This window comes from Lissotriton vulgaris, chromosome 9 (genome assembly GCF_964263255.1).
Source record: "Lissotriton vulgaris chromosome 9, aLisVul1.2, whole genome shotgun sequence".
NCBI lineage: Eukaryota > Metazoa > Chordata > Amphibia > Caudata > Salamandridae > Lissotriton > Lissotriton vulgaris.
The window spans coordinates 1,119,545,843-1,119,562,953 of NC_141697.1; the positions used below are offsets into that span (position 1 = coordinate 1,119,545,843).

The following is a 17,111-nucleotide window of genomic DNA, read 5'->3' on the forward strand; positions in this document are numbered from 1 at the left end:
ACAAATGCCAATTAAAACCTTGTATTTTTTCCTTTACTTTATTACCTCAAGCACAGGCGCTTTTATGATAACTTTGATAATAACACTCACTTTGAATCTTGGCGATCTGCCATTTCTTCATCGCGAGGCAAAATATGTCATTCTTGAGCTGAAGGAATAACACGTGCACCAGTCCCCATTGCGCCCAGTTCATGCTCTGTTATGTTAGGAAGGCTTGGCTGAGCCGAATCCAATCTGGAATTAAGAAGGCTCCAGGGCATTTTTAACAAACTGTCATTCATTTGAGCTCCAGCCTTGTTTAAGTTAACAGAATGCAGTTTGTCAAAATAGGGCTTTCCCACATTCCTGGAGGTGTATTTTTTCATTCCCTGTGTAGCTTTGCTCATCTGTGATGAGGAATGCCTTTTTTTAATAAAGTCATTGGAATTCAAAAGGAGTTGAACTGTACACTCAATCCAACCATTGTTCTACTGCATGATGGTTTATTTATTTTATTTATTTATAAAGTTTTATATAGCAACACAAAGCTACCAAGGAATTCCTAATTCATAATATAAAATAGAGGGACATACCTAGTTATATACCTATATATTTGTAAAGACGCTTAATTTCCTTAGATAACGGTTTTGGTAATTAGTTTGAATTAGTAAACGTGAGAATGCTTCCAAGTTGTCCCAAATGCTGAAGGTGCAGATTTTTTGTTTTTTTGGAATAAAGTCAGAAACCTGACAAGGAAACGCAATAAAGTCTGGCCCAAAGTTATGAACATGCCAAATTAAATACAAATTAGGATTAGTGAATTTAACACAAACAAAGAAGCTTTTAACTCAAAAGCAGGAATGTAAATAAGATGGTGTGCCAAAACTGTGTAAAAGCCCACCCCCTTTATTAAGGTATAATTAAACCTCAATCACCAAACAGTCATTTTTTAAACAAACTAATGCTATTTTCTGATGACACAGATCTGTATTGATGTGTGCCTGTGACCAAAAAGCCAGAATTTCTAAACTTGAGACTCTTGCTCCAGCTCAGGAGTTTGAGAAAGGGAACGGTATCCTGCATTTTTCTTAAAGCACATTTATCAGAAAAATCCCCCTTTACATTTTTAGCTGTCCAAATACATTAAAGATTATGGTCCTCATTGTAAGTGGACATGAGACATCCTAACTCTTAATAGCGCAATATGATGGTAAGAAAGCTTTGGTTTTAGAAAGGTCAACGCGAAGTAAGGTACAAATCAATGGCTTTGGTGGCTTAATATTTTGTGACATCATAGCATGCCCAATTCATGAATGCTGTACATTATGTTATTTTTACAATATTATGCTATTTTATATTTCCTCAATTTCAGGTTGGGGGTATGTAATCAGCATGTTCATGAACTCAATAAACCACACTAAACTATCATATCTTTTAAAAAATATTTCTTAGCACTCACCTTCTGGTTACTAGAACCCAGCTAATTTACCAAATCCAATTAAGCGACCTGAATACTCTGTAGTTCATAGGGTTGTTGAACACCTCTCAAAATGAACACACTTAGGTTCTACACCCTAAAGAAAAAGACAAAGTTGCTTGCAATCTCATGGTTACTTAAGGCAAGTTCAGGACAGCATTTTAAAAATTATACTCTTAGACAGGAAGCGTAGTCCCACAAGTATTTGATGACATGTCTAATTGTATCAAAAATTGATAATTGGTAGCATCAGTCAATCAGCATACATTGATCACATTTGGCTTGTAATAAGGCCCTGGAACCTTCAGCACTCATCACTGATAGTTGTATTTTCTACTGATCACAAATCCGAATTCTGTCACGGTCAACTCACTGTCATCCTACAGAGGTCAGGACATTGAGTGTGATAACATTTGATTATACACCATAGGCTACGACAAGTGCTTAGGAACAGCAAAATCACAGTATTAAGATTGTATAAGAATGTGTTGTTCTACATTCCTTAGTGTTGTACAGTTATGCAGATTAGTGGTGATAGAAGGGCTTCCTGGATTGGTAAGAGATTGGCTCAATTCAGCTCTTCTTCCCGGTAATAGGGATCTGACAGAGGCCTATAGACTCTCCCTAACATAGTCAGGTACCACATCCGGCAAAGGAACAGTGGTCCAAGCATGTGAGGCCTCGGTTTGGCAAGAACTTCTTGGAATAGCCAAGAATGCTGGTTGAGGCTGGTCTCTGTCTGAAATGGCACACTGAGCTAAACAGTAAAGAGCTGGAATGCAGCCAGAGTAATTGGCACTGGCTGATCTTAATTGAAGCATTCACCTGTCACTTTTTGCATCACTTCATTTTGAATTTCTTCATACCACTGCAATGCACAAAAGAGTGTTGTTGAGTTTAAAGGGTAAACAATATTTCTCCAGGGCATTATTGTTCCTTACACAACATCTATAGTTGTTATTATACGTGTTGTTGTACAGTGTTTCAATTCAACAGATTTTCTGTTTGTTGTTCAGGGTTTCAACTAGTCACATAACTTTTCTAATGAATACATTAACGTTTTAGAACCTGCATCTCGTGCACTGTGGAGAATAGGATTAGAAAACAACTTTGTCATGAGGGCATCATCTGTGTATTATCTAGATCAACATGTAACTAACCCCCAGATTCATCATGGTCATGTTTTGCGAGTCCTTAATAGCGAATTTTAAGGATTCGCTATTAAAGACTCGCAAAAGGGAATGCATGTAGAAATCGCAATATTTTATGCGATTTCTACTGCTTCCTTATTTGCGATTCGCTAATTGCTAATCGCAAATAAGGAATGGCTTTCCCATTCATTCTATTGGGCCTCAAGGCCCATAGGAATGAATGAGGAGTCATTCCTTATTTGCGATTTGCAATTAGCGAATCGCAAATAAGGAAGCTATTTCAAGGGTGTCCAAAGGACACCCTGTAGCACCCCTGAAATGGTAATGTTTACTGGTGTGGAGCACACACACATGTCCAAAGGACATGTGTGTGTGTAACATACAACTTAGAAAAATGCACTAAAGTGCATTTTTCTAAGTTATTGCTATCTACCACATAGTTTGACTTTGCGGTAAATAGTGGCCCCAGATTGGGCATTCACAATTTTAAAATGGTTCATGAATTGCATTTAAGGAATCTCAAATTGAGATTCCTTAAATGCAATTAATCGCAATTTAACGATTTCTAGAATTGCGATTTTTGCATTTGGGATGATGTATCCAAAATGCAAAAATAGCGCTCGCAAAGGGCCAGATTCTCAGAATCTGGCCCTTTGCGAGCCGATTTCGGTTTGATGAATCTGGCTATAAGTCTATGCAGTAGTAAGAACAGAAACATGTATAACTCTGTGAGCTCTGGGAATTATCAGATGACAATTTAGAGTGAGTGGAGATCATCAAGGTCATAACATTGAATCAATCAAAGCAATCAATCAAAGCATTTGTATAGCGCACTACTCACCCGGGGGGTCTCAAGGCGCTAGAAGAGATCTGGGCGTTATCAGGAGCTGAGTGGTTAGCCAAATTTGGTATGTTAGGTAGCATGGGTCTGGATGACTCTTGGTAATCAGAAGAGCAGAGCCCTGAGTGAATCAATTGTCCTCATTCTATATTTCAATCTGGCACATAAATGTCAGATATATCTTTAAAAACAGCAGCTGAAACTCTAATAGGTGAATAACAACTGATTCTGAGCTCAGCAAGACCTTGAGTTGGCTTTCCACTGATTGCAGGGTGTAGGAAAATGGATTATTAATAGAGGGGTATAAGAACCCATCTCAAATAATAATCAAAATCCTTGTCATCATCATAGCATCTTTATTTCGGCATGTCGCCGTAAAAGAACACTTAAAAAACATGGTATGCAATCATAAAACAGTTAAAACACATATTCAGATACGATCCTATTATATAAATAGAAATAAACATTGTTTTCTTTTCTTAAAAGAATAACATAGCAGATAAAATACAAAAAGATAAGACTGTATTTGTGCAAACAAAATCAATAATTTGGGCTCATTATTCAACTGGAAAACTACATCCACAAAAGGGATTACTATCACGGCAGTTCTCTTCAGACCAATATAGTGCAATAATCTAGTAGATAAAAAATATATCGAGACTCCCCAGCAAAATAAAGTGCAAAGATATTTAAGTGGAGGTCATCCATAATATTACACTATCTCTGGGATACCTGATAGTATAGATTGAGAGCTCAGCTTTTACCGATACGTCACATCAATATCTGGTACCCCGAGACGGTGAAAACTAAATATTGGCATGAGTCAGTTAGTAGAATTCGAGTGGCCTCCTTGTACTGTCTATTAACTAAATTCCGGCATTCAGGAATTAACAATTTTCCTGTGCTAAACCTGTATGCTCAGCGTAAAAAGGGGCATGGTTCACCGTTTTCTTTGTGGTTCCACAGGACTGGCACACCCACTCAGTAGGTCCATTGATACAGGCCCACTTGGCAGTGTATCAGCGCAGTGGCAAAGACCCATATCTAAATAGGATATATAGCTTCCTTGCCAGCGCATGTTCAATCTCATCTAAAAACTGTTCTGCTTTATATTCAGCCTTCAACAAGAGAAGCGTGTCTGTCACTGGACATAGAGAGGACCGGGTCAGGATAGAATGCAATTTATATTGACCATAATTTCTCTTGAGGTCTCCTGTGGAAGTGAAAGATACCACCCTTGGGTCCTCCAAGAGTCTAACATTCCCCTCTTCCTCAGGGTCTCTACATCATATTTAAACCGGGGGAGATGTTTGCCCCTGGAATACTAAGTACCTCCTCCATCCCCTGTTGGTAGGAAAGAAGCACAGTAGTAGCCCAAATTCTTCTCCTAAACAGGACCGGTTTCACTCCAATCCTGTTGGTAATAAATCTGAGTCCCATTACCAACCTAACAGGAAGCAGTAGGGTACTAACCGAGAGTCCCGTCAACTTCCGAAAGAAGCGATTCTCAGTAAGCACCATGGCGTTCATGTCTTTGTGCCCCCAAAGTTCTGCACCATAGAGAGCAACACTCATGGGTGTAGACAAATGGTTTGAAAGTGTGACCCTTAATTAACTTTTGCCAGCCTCCCAATGTGTTGATCAAGTTTGAGCCTACACCTTGCGATACGGATATGCCATTCTAATTGCTCTCTTAAGGTGAGCCCAAGGTAATCAATGGTATGAACACATTCCAAGCTTTCCCCATAAATGTGGGGTGAAATCTAGATGTGTTGCATGGATTTAGCACCATGCATTTAGTTTTATCTACATTCATTTTCAAGCCCCTCTGCCTGCAGAATTTGTCAAAATTGTCTAACTTTTTTGCAGCCCCATTGGAGCGTATCATGGGCAAACATCAGGGCAGGAACCTTGATGCTTGCCATCTTTAGGGCATCACACTCATATTGGTGTAGATGGGCTATCAAATGTTTAACATATAATGTAAAGAGGGTTGTGGGGAGGACACAGCCCTGCCTGAGACCTCTGCCAACAGGGAATGGCGCTGTCACTTCCTCCAACCGGCCACATCTGACCTGTGCAAAGTTTTGATCATGGAGCCTAACGATAATTGCCAACAGATAATGAGGGATCCCCATGTCAGCTAACACCTGCCACAACAGGGCCTGGGAACCAAACCAAAGTGGACCGTAAGTCCACAAACACCACATATATTCGGCCACCCCCTAGCACCACAGTTTTCTAGAATACTAGTTGCAGCTGAAGCACCTGATCTACAGTAGAGGTACAATCCAGAAACCCTGCTTGGAGAGGAGGTAGTATCTCATTGTCTGCCATGCAATCATGCAGTCGCTCTAGGATGATTCTGCTGGAAAATGTTGCATACTGTCAATCAGGCTTATTGGCCTATAGTTAGTTGGTAAGAATGATGAAACCTTTTTGTATATAGGTATAATTTCTGCCCCAATTCATGATTTAGGTATAGGCGACCCCTTCATGAAGGCATTAGAAAAATACCACAAAATAGGGGGACCAAACTTCAACCTTGCTCAGGAACAGATCTCCCAGAATCTTGTCTAGCCCAAGCACTTTGTTTAGGACAATCTTTTTAATTGTTGCACTAATTTCCTGGCCCATAATAGTTGGGTACTCCTCACACCCATCCCCCCTCCCAATTCTGCAGCGTTGCGGGAAACCTCAGCTGGTAAAATAACGCCATATTCCCCAGTCACAGAAAAGAGAAAGGAGAAGAGGGCAACCCATTCAACAGCAGCAATATTTTTCTCAATAGTGTGGTAATACTCCTTACTCCCCTTGGCCACTTGATTCCAAAAGGTAGGATGGTGTCCCTCTTTTGCCACTGCCAACATCTTTCCCACTTCTCTTATTCCTAAACCGTTTTTGCTTCTGTGACAGCTTTTTTAGATGCCTCCTTCCTAATTTGTATCATCAACCAGTCTTTCTGTTTTATTGAGGCTGACTTAGCTATTCTACAAGTTTGGTTAAACCAGGAGGCTGGCCTGTTCCTACTTACCACACATATAATACCCACATAAATATTGTTTGTTAAGCCCTCAAACAATTGGGTATGTATATCACCAATCTTAACTAGGGTCTCAACTTTATCCAGAGCAGTTTCTAAGCCAATCAGTTCCCCAATACTCTCCACCAATCTGTACATTTACCTGACCAACTCCTGGGAGTGTGCCACAACACCCCACTTGACTCTACGCTGGTTGGTGGTTAGTTGTAGCCTTCTGTTCAAAGGCTCAACTCGACTGGCTACCACCCTGCATACAAGAAGTTCCAGGGCAAGAATAAGGCATTATGATCGCTATAGTGTCTAGCTGTAACTACAATATCTGAAAGATACGATCAGAGCCTAACATCATCCAATATGTAATCTACAAGACTAGTTCAATGAATTTGGTTAAAGGTGTGTTTCCCTTCCGTATCTGAAGGGGTTCTGCCATTGTAGGCACAGATGCCCTTCTTTAAAATTAGAGCATTTAATTGAGGGAATCACTAACTCAGGGATGGACCAAAGTTGGTCTTCCTCCTGAATAAGGGCACCAGTATCAATGTCCAAAGGTTCAAATTAACAGTTGAAATCACCACCCACAACTTTTAAGACACGTGTTGGCACTGATGCCTTCTGTGAAGTTAGCAGCTCAATTATTAGAGATTCCAATGTATTCCCCACGGGTCTTAGGTATACTTTGTAGACATAGAGTCCTACTTTCTGAGAAAAGGACATGCTAACACATAAAATGTCATCAGTTGCTATCTCTATCTCCTTTATCACACAACCAAGTGTAGCATTGACCCAGGTTGTGAGTCCTCCTCGATTGTCTAACTTTGCCCATTTTTTGTTGCACCCTTTACATATCCCATGCGGTATTCCCATTTGGTTAGTCAGTCTATGAAGTGGCCCCAACCAGGACAATCAAGTTTAGAGCCTAGACCAGTTACATTCCAGGAAAGCATCATGGTGTGTGGAGCAGGTTCAGTTGCTGCTGGTACATCTTGGTTACTTGCCCTATTTGACACCCCATATAATCGGTTAGAGACCACTCAGACCCTAGGACATATCTCCCTCCAAGTACAATTGGATCTGGTACTAAAGGTGCACAACAGGCTTATACGAGTAAGGAGTTAACTGATCAGGGTCTGTGGGTCCACTGCCCATTAATCTAAGACCAGGCCTGGTGACCTCTAAGAAGTGGTTAGATAGTTCAACTTGCTCTAGTTCAGGCCTGGCACCAGATACCATCACAACCTGGAACTTGGAGGTGCAAGCAACTTCTTTCCTACCACCTACAACCATAATGATAGTACTTTGTCCCTGGCTCCACTCGCCTGAGGGCTAAAGTACCTACAACACTCTTCACGGGTGGCTACAGATGGCGCAATCAAGTGCGCCACCACATTAACTGTGAGTCACTTAACCCTGCTAGAGCATGAAAACAGTTGGAAACAGGAACATTCAATGACACATTCTCCTGCAAGTAACAATTGCCAATATCCCCAAAAACAAGTGGGGACAAAAATTGATGCTTCTGAGTAGTATGGTTTTGCCCAGCATAATAGTCCCCAGGATGACCCATTGGGCCTGGCCCATTCCATCCCATCCTACAGGTAAGAAGAATTGTATCCACCAAAGTAAGGGGGAAGTCCTTGTGTCATACTAGCCAATTCAGAGTCTTGTTTGTAAGCTCATCTAGCAATCCGCTCTGATCCTCGCGCAGCTCTTGGACTCCAGTCAGAAGTGCCACAAAGGGACAAGAGCCTAGTGGTAAGTTCATCACAGGGTGGTTCCGACTGCGCATGGAACCATGCGGCCCAGATTTCCCAAGAATTTGTTTATTGTGACTAGTAGGCTCCCCTTGCTGACTTTTAATGACATTGGGCCCACTTACTGGCATTATAACTTGGTGCTGTGAGGGTCAACAGGTAGTGGCAACTGGGATACTGTTATTAGAAGCAATGTCGACAGATGAAGCAGACCCAGAGGATTCCATAGTAAGAGTTACCAAGATGGAGCAGTGAGGGCTAGCCATGTTGCCTGAGCTGTTGTGGGCCGTGCATGCCTGATATCTTGGAATCCTTGTTCAATAACCAATATGCGCTCTAAGACTGGGAATAGTCAGAATATACAATGTCTCTAACTTTGCCAATAAGTTCCTCCAGAGTTTGAGCTGTCTAGGTAGGCTGACAAACCAAGCCCTCGCCATTCGAAGTGCTAGTTAAATGTTCAACAAGAGTGCAAGGGCACCTGTCACTGCTGGAGCCATGGAGACCTCAACTTGAATGCCTACCTCAGCAAATTTGTTTCATGGCAGTTGTCTAGACCCCTTTGCAACTGCCAGGATCTAAGAATGCTCCTCGGGCAACACCTCAGAAGACTCTGCAGCAAGCGTTGGACACAAGAGGGGAACAGAGCCCCCTTCCAATGCACAATGAGCAGAAGTGGGAACAACAGTGGGCACGCAGACTGTAGTAGCATTTGATGGTGCGGACGAATGCAACCCAGATCGCAAAGACAGTCTCCTCTCTGTGGAGATGACCCCCAAAAACCCTCTGTAACATCCTATCTATCGAAGTAGATTTGGAGGGGAAGTGTGACCGAAGACCTGCCTATACCTTTTACTTTGCCCATGGTGTGTAGGCAAAGTAAGCTCAAGGTTGCTGAAGGACTAAATACCTTGAGATAAATGGCCTGACAAGAAAACTGGGGTTGAGTCCGAATTCACTCCACAGTCAAAAGGGTTTTTTGAAAAGGAAAAAAGACTTTGTAACAGATTCTTCACTTTATAAAATTTGGCTGCAGGGTGGAAACCACAATAATAAATACCCCCACAATAGGCCCAAGAGCGCAGCCAGGCAGGGTCAATGAAGAATTAGAAGACAAAATTGCTTACCCCAGAATGGAGGCTAAAGTTTGAGAGTTGGCCAAGCCCAGCCCAGCCCAGCCTCCTGTGGATGGAGGCAGACGAGCCCGCTCTTGGGCCAGGCTTCGCTCGGGCACAGCCTGCACATGTCCTGCACCACTGGACCGTTGAGAGCACTATACGCATGGTCATGGTGGCCCCGCCCCCTACAGCAGTTGGCTGGAGGTATGCCACCTGGCACGAAGAGCATTGGGGAATGGAGTCTTCTGGTGACATGAGGGTGCATGGGGGCTAAAGTACCCCTTAGATGCCACCAATGAGGTCCAAGCTGTGGGACTGCAGAGAGTGCAATGAGCTAGGTGAGGTTGGCCAAGCCCCCTTTAGGAGTTAGCTGCAGGTGCGCTGCCGGGCACGAAAACTGTTGGGGGATGGAGTCGCTTGGATAGATGAGGATCTGTGGTGGCCAAAGTACCCCTTAGATGTCACCAGCGAGGCCCATGGTAAACCACTAAAATCACCAAATAAACCCATGCTTAACCTTCTGGTTGCTTAGGACAAAGCAGTTAGGATTAACTTAGAGCCAATGTGTAAAGTAGTTATGCAGCACTGAAACAGTAATAAGTGAAAACACAAGACAGAAATTTCCACAGCAATTTAGGAAACTAGAGAGCACTTTAATAAATAAAATGACAGCAAAACGTCAAACATCCGATAAGTAGAACCTGAGATATACATTTTTAAAATTTGAATTAAAATGGCACCACAAAGCACAAAACACCAGCCATGTTGTTATTCACATGGATACCACGAGAATGTCTGTATTCCAGCTATAGTGAAGACATGTATACCTGCTGTGCCTCAGGTATGTTGAGTCCCAGACCGAGGACTTGACAATATACATTGATGCCAATATTAAGAGTTGGTGAACCCTCTGCATAGAGGGACTAACCTGGCTGATCATCAGGCTTTGCCCACCTGGTGATTGAGGCATGGTTCATGTCCCAGCTTCCAGTGCCCAATATCGAATTCTGACAGGCAGGGTCAGTGACTGTGCACCAGTGGACCTCAGATCTAACAGCGCACGTGACTGCAGGCCAGGGGACGGACTCAGGATCCCTTAGTGCACAACCACAAGAGCCTCCCGGGGAGTTTCACATCCACTTTTTTTTTTTAAACTTCATTTTTATTGCATCACCAATATAAATGTACAGACAATATACTTAGCATTAGCAACACCTCATGTACATGCTTAGTTAGATCCAGTCGATCGCCGGCAGGGGGTTCCACCTCGAACTTGGCGCGGGTGACCCTAACCCTACCCATTTCATGTGGCTCCTTACAGTGTCTGACCTCTTCATCAAGCAAATAACCCTGGGACGCTTTTGTGGTTTTCTCCCCTCCCCCTCCCCAAATTTCGGTACCCCAATTCCCCTCCGAAACAGCCTCCTACCCACCCACCCCCGTGGTCGCTCTGCGCTGGGTCAACAGTGTGAAAGCGTCTGGTGTGTTGCAGGAGGAAGTAAACTTCCGCTAAGGTGTGTTCTCCTGTGTAGTGTTAGGGTCTGCTCCATCTAGTTCACTCTCGCCATCCTGCCCCTCATCGTCCACATCCCGGAGGGCCTGCACCATCACCTCCCATGCCGTCGCCCTCTCCAGCGCCTTCTCATCATTCAACCTCCAGGCCAACTGGTATCGTAGGGTACTTTCACACGCGGCCCATCTCAGACATTCTCCATACCATCTTTTATACGTGGGCCCCACTCTGGACTTCCAGTTTCTCGTGATCTCCCGCTTGGCCAGGATGAGCCCCAAATCTATAAATTTACTAGTCATCTTAGTCTTAGGTGTATGCGGGAACCAATGTAGGACGCCAACCGCTTTAGTAAACCGGATATCCCTATCTGTCGCTGCGTTAAGGGCCCGCCCAACTTCCTGCCAATAATCTCCCAAGGAGGGGCAATCCCACAGCATATGGCACAAATCCGCCCCAGCTGTGTTACATCTGGGGCAAGCAGCGTCAGTCGCCCCAAAATACTGTTGGATTTTCCCAGGGGTGAGGTATGCCCTGTGAATTACATAAAAGTGAATCAATTGGAACCTGGCGTTCCTCGAGCTCTTCCTTGCCCGTCTTAGCAACTGGCCCCAGGTCGTGTCTGGTATCTCCACTTGGAGGTCCAGCTCCCACTTGGCCTTCAGGGCTGCCAGAGGTTGCAAGGCCTCCCGCTGCATCCTGGAGTAGAGGCACGTGACAGCCTTAAAGGTTCCCGCCGCCATCATGGCGTACTGGCAGGCCATCGAGGTGCCCGGTTCCTGCAGCCCTTCCCCCCAGTGGGCTCGCATAGCGCCCGTGACTGCTGCGTGCAGCAAGTAGTCGCCCCTCGGAAGGTCAAATCGCTCCTGTAGGTCCCGAAACGGCAGCAACACCCCATCTTCGTAGAGGTCACCCAGCATTAGTATTCCCGCCTCCTCCCATCCCAGCAAGCGCGACCAGTCACCCCCATGTGGGAGGGCGGTGACCATCCCCAGCGGAATTTCGGGGGCATACATAAGGCGGACACCCGCCCGCTTACGGGCCCGGTCCCAGGAAAGCCGGAACGTCTGCTCCTCTACCGTCAGATCTCCCACCCGGAGTTTCTGGTGCAGCGTAATATATGCCAGAACGTGTCGCGGGGTGCCTTCTACTCTCGCTTCCTCGGGGCCTCTATACACTCTCGCCACCTCCTGAGTAAAGGTCTGCAGCTGCGCAGCTAGGTAATACCCTTCAAAATCCGGCACTGCCATACCTCCTTCATCTTTAGGGCGCAACAGCGTGTCGAGCGCTATGCGCCCCCTACCCGTGCCCCACAAGAACGCTATGACCAGTGATCTCAGGCGTTTAAACACCGAGCTCGGTACCCACACCGGTAGTGTCCTGAAATAGTACAAAAGCCTGGGCAGGGCTATCATTTTAAGCAGGGAAATTCTACCAGCCAGGGAGAGCGGCAGGGTCGCCCAGAAGTCCATGGACCCCCGCAGGGCGTTAATACAGCGAGTGATGTTACCATCCAGCAGGTCGGACGGGGCGTGGTAAACATAGACCCCCAAATAATGCAGACAGCGCGGCTCCCATCGGAGTTCCTGAGCAGTGAGTGGGCACGGTTCTCCCGGCCTCAGGGGAAACAGACAGGATTTAGGCCAGTTGACCCTCAGGCCCGACAACCTACCGAACCGTCCCAGTAGCTGCCGCGCCCCCTGAAGCTCGGGGCCCGCGTCGGCCAAAAACATCAGCAAGTCATCCGCGTACAGGGAGATGAAGTGCGGTCTCCCCTAAATGACAAACCTGCGTAGTGGCGGCCCAGTCTGGCTTCTGCAGCGAAGGGTTCCATCGCCAACGCGAATAGGAGCGGGGATAGGGAACAGCCCTGTCTAGTGCCACGCCTAATCGGGTATTGACTCGAGATCAGCGTGCCCACTCGGACCCTCGCTACCGCCTCGGTGTAGAGGACCTTGGTCCATTTTATATATCCGTCCCCCAGCCCGAAGCGACGCATCACCTCAGAGTTTCACATCCACCACAGTGGTTGTGGAAGGAGAATGATTGACGGTCAGCAATACTGACAGAGCTGGAAGGCTTATATACAATTCAAAGAAAACTATTTTTCCTACCAGCTAGCACTACCCTTACCTGAACGTTCACAATCCCTTATTACCCCTAAGCACTACCCACCCTGAACCCATTATAATCTCCTATGAACCTTATACACCACATATCCATGAATCCTAAAACTCCTTACTACCCCTCACCACTACCCATCCATGAACTAAAACCCCTTTAATACCCCTGACGAATAGCCATCCATGGACCACAAAACCCTTAATTATCCCTATTCACCACCCATTACCCCATAACCTTAAAAAACCCTTGCTGCCTAATACGCCCCCTACCCAACTACCAAACACTGAGCCCTGAACCCCCTTTCTGCCCCTTACCTCTACCCATTCAGAGCGGGAAAATACCAACCTGTGGGTCACCGTTTACTACTTCAGAATCTATTAATAAAAGTGGGCTGTGAAGGGCCTTCAGTGGCATTCTTCTTATCTGACCGGAGCAGAGGGTCAAAGTCCAAGTTCATCCAAGGAAGCTCTTCCTTGCAGTGCAGAGCGAGGTCTCAAGGGATCATAGAGGTCAGCTGTCTATCTTTTACTCCTCTTCCACCCACCAGTCTTTCTAATAGAGCCCCATCCGGTCAGTCCTGATGACACCAACACTCTTCCCACATAAGCTGACAATAAACCCACAACCATGCAAGACTCAATCAAGTTTAAATATGTATTAAACCACCTATCCATGAATCCTAAAACTCCTTACTACCCCTCACCACTACCCATCCATAAACTAAAACCCCTTTATTACACCTTACAAATAGCCAACAATGGACCACAAAACCCTTAATTATCTGTATTCAACATCCATTACCCCTGAACCTTAAAAAAAACCTTGCTGCCTATTATGCCCACTACCCAACTACCAAACACTGAGCCCTGAACCCCCTTTCTGCTCCTTACCTCTACCCATTCAAAGTGGTAAAATACCAACTTGTGGCTCACCCTTTCCTACTTCAAAATCTATTAATAAAATTCGGCTGTGAAGGGCTTCAAGTGGGATTCTTCTTATCTGACTGGAGCAGAGGGTCAAGGTCAAAGTTCATCTCAGGGAGCTCTTCCTTACTGTGCAGAGCAAGGCCCCAAAAGATCATAGAGGTCAGCTGTCTATCTTTTACTCCTCTTCCATCCTCCATATTCTCTGATGGAGCCCCATCCGGTCAGTCCTGATGACACCAACACTCTTTCCACATAAGCCGACAATAACCCCACAACCATGCAAGACTCAATGAAGTGTAATGATGTATGTAGCTTTACTTCCCTACACATGCCAGCCACAGACAACCCCCAACATGCACTAGCAGTGAGGTGTCGCTATACTGTGCAAGCCAAGTACATCATACCTTATGTTAACCACTGAAAAAGTTACATTTCGCAAAAGCTTTTCCCAAACTCTTCAAATATTGCAGACTTTTTCATGTGTTATTTTGTTGGTATGATGTTTGTTCCGGCCGAGAACCATCATCATTTGCGTGACACGGATTTTTTCAGCCTCAAAACATGTAATTTGGGATAAGTGCTTGTTTCAGGAGGCTCTCGGTGAATTCCATCCATATCTTAAATAATGGTGTGTGACCCGCGCCTTGGGTTTGTGATAGGATCTGTGTTATGAATTGCAAGAGTGCTTATGCAAATATTTCTGAATCGAGTGCTTCAGGGGCTGAACTCGGTCATAAATCAATCACCAAATGTGAAGGCTTTGGAGAACTAAAGGTCTTTAGAAAGGCCCAGACACAACCCCAATTAAGCTGTTAATGAAACCAGTGAGATTAATACAGGAGCCCCCCTTAATCTTTGTCGAAATCATTAGAAACAACCATGTGACTTTCTAGTTCAATACCTGTTTGCGAATCGGAGGGGATGCCATCCGAAATCTCAAAAAGAATTACTGTACTTTCATTTAACAAACTACAAAAGATGTGTATACATTATAAATTAGTGATTTGTGTGTCTGTGTTGTAGTGATTAATCTGTAAAATAATGAGTGCTGGAGCCCAAGAGCTGCTCAGAAGCCCGCTGCTGCCCCTACTAAATTGCAGCGCAGCGCACACCAAGGGGCATATTTACAAGCCCCTATCGCCACCGGAGCATCACTTTTTTGATGCTTCGGTGGCGTTGCGCCAATCCTCATATTTACAAGGCGGTGCTAAGCCACTTAACATGGCTTAACGCCACCTTGTAAAAATGCCCCTTTCCGCAGCAGTCTGCTGCGGCAAAGGTTTGTGCAATGGGTGTTGCTGTGGGCGTTGCAGTGAAACACCCTTTGCTTTTTGACGCTGCCCCAGATTTACAAGGCTGGGGCAGCTCCAAAAACCAAGGCCAGGTAATACCTGATCTTAGAATGGTGATTCGAGGAAAAAATGTTTAATTTCTCTGCGTTTTTGTTTGCTGTTTTTATGTGTGCTGCATTCTGCAGCACCCATAGAAAGGGCAAATTGCAGTGAATGGTTGTTTATGTGCAGGAAGGTATATCTTCCTGCACAAAAACAATCGCCCCTGCAGCACAGGCACTCTTGCAACCTGGCGGGCGGGTCGCCCCTGCAGCACAGGCACCCTTGCAACATGGCGGCAGGGTGCATGCACTGGCGCTAAGCTACTTTTTAGCGCCAGCGGAAACACAGGGGGGCACCACATCTTTGTAAATACGGCACTTCCCTGTGTTTTTTAAAATGTCGGAGCTCAGCACTGCCAGATTTGGCGTAGCACTGCACTCCAACATTTGTTTGTAAATATGCCTCTAAATCTGGTAGCCTGGAAACCAACCCAAGCCTCTTTCTTTCATGGACAACCAGACACACTCGGACCCTTTTATCTTATTTATTGCAGGTTTCTGCTTTCTCCTTTTCTGAAGATGTTTCAGTCTTTCTATTCCTCATTTTTCCCAGTTGAATGTGCTTCCGTCTCTTGCACTCGGGAAATGTCTGATGTAGATAAATAAGTGCCAGTGTTGGTGATCCCCACCGGCTCAAATTAAGCACTTCGTGGGATGTTAATTGTAATAAATGATAGCATACATGAATTAAACATGAACTGCCGCCGACTCACGACACTAGCGATAGCACTTAAAACGTGTACAAATATTACAATCTGCAAGTTTTATCTTTCAGTTGGAAGAAATGATGAATGCCCTGGATAAGACCAGGCAGGAGCTGGACTCTACCAAAGCACGCCTTTCCTCAACACAGCAGGCCCTGTCTGAAAAGGAGGGACAACTGTCGAATTTAAGATTGGAAAGGAGAAAGCAACATGAAGAAATATTGGAAATGAAGTAAGCCGTTTTTGATTTTATATGTAATGTTCTTGATTGTTAAATGTTCATATAAAGACATAATTTCCAAACATATGTGTAGGGGCGACCAAACACCAAAACATGGCAACATTCCCGATGTAGGCAGAAGACTCATGATTTTTTTTTCAAGGGAAGAATTTTGCTAAAATAGGTTTCTTTCACTTTAAATCTCCCCCACTCCAGTAGAATACAATGGCGCTCTATTTTCTCTTAGTTGTTCTTATATATTGACGCGTACTGCCCTATACGCATCCCGAGCTCAGAGTGCACTAAAAAGCCATTTCTACATCTGTTTTGAACCCTGAGTATTAAAAGCAGTCACTATTAAACCAGAATGGCCAGATACTGTCAGTGTAAGGGGGGACCAATGGGCTACCCCTAACCTTTCCTGCCTAAGGGGAGGTCCATTGGTGTTTTTTTCAGGATCTGCAGTTCTTCCCATAGAGCTAATGTTGAATATTCTGGTTGGCCCAGCTTGAGATACCCTGTAGTTCAGAAAGTTCTCAGTATTTATTTCAGGGCTTCATACATAGACCAAATTCCCTGAAAACCACTTAAACTGCCCCTAACATCTTTGTATGTTTTTTAAACCCTTGTTTCAAAACCATTCAAAGATGATGACGTGCACAAACAGGGGTGGCCACCTTTAAATGTTTTTGCAAAACTTAATTGCGAAGACATTGACAGTTTACTGTCTGAGCGGACGTTTTTGGGATGTTGATGTAATAAACCTTTACAAAGACATCAAAAAACATTGGCAAAGTCAATGCCAAACCTATTGGCTTTGCCAATGCTTGTTATCGTATCAATGTATACATGATTACCACAAAGAGAAGCTCCC

The 17,111-nt window shown here is 44.6% G+C and overlaps 1 protein-coding gene across 4 annotated transcripts in view; it reads left to right on the forward strand.

Moving 5' to 3' along the window:
- ERC2 (ELKS/RAB6-interacting/CAST family member 2) overlaps positions 1–17,111 on the forward strand; it is a 2,191,867-nt gene that overhangs the window by 1,391,787 nt on the left and 782,969 nt on the right. For all 4 annotated transcript variants that reach the window (XM_086939131.1, XM_086939132.1, XM_086939133.1 and 1 more), the window contains one exon: positions 16,089–16,249. In XM_086939131.1, coding sequence (XP_086795257.1) covers positions 16,089–16,249 — 161 coding nt within the window. The remainder of the gene's footprint in view (positions 1–16,088; positions 16,250–17,111) is intronic.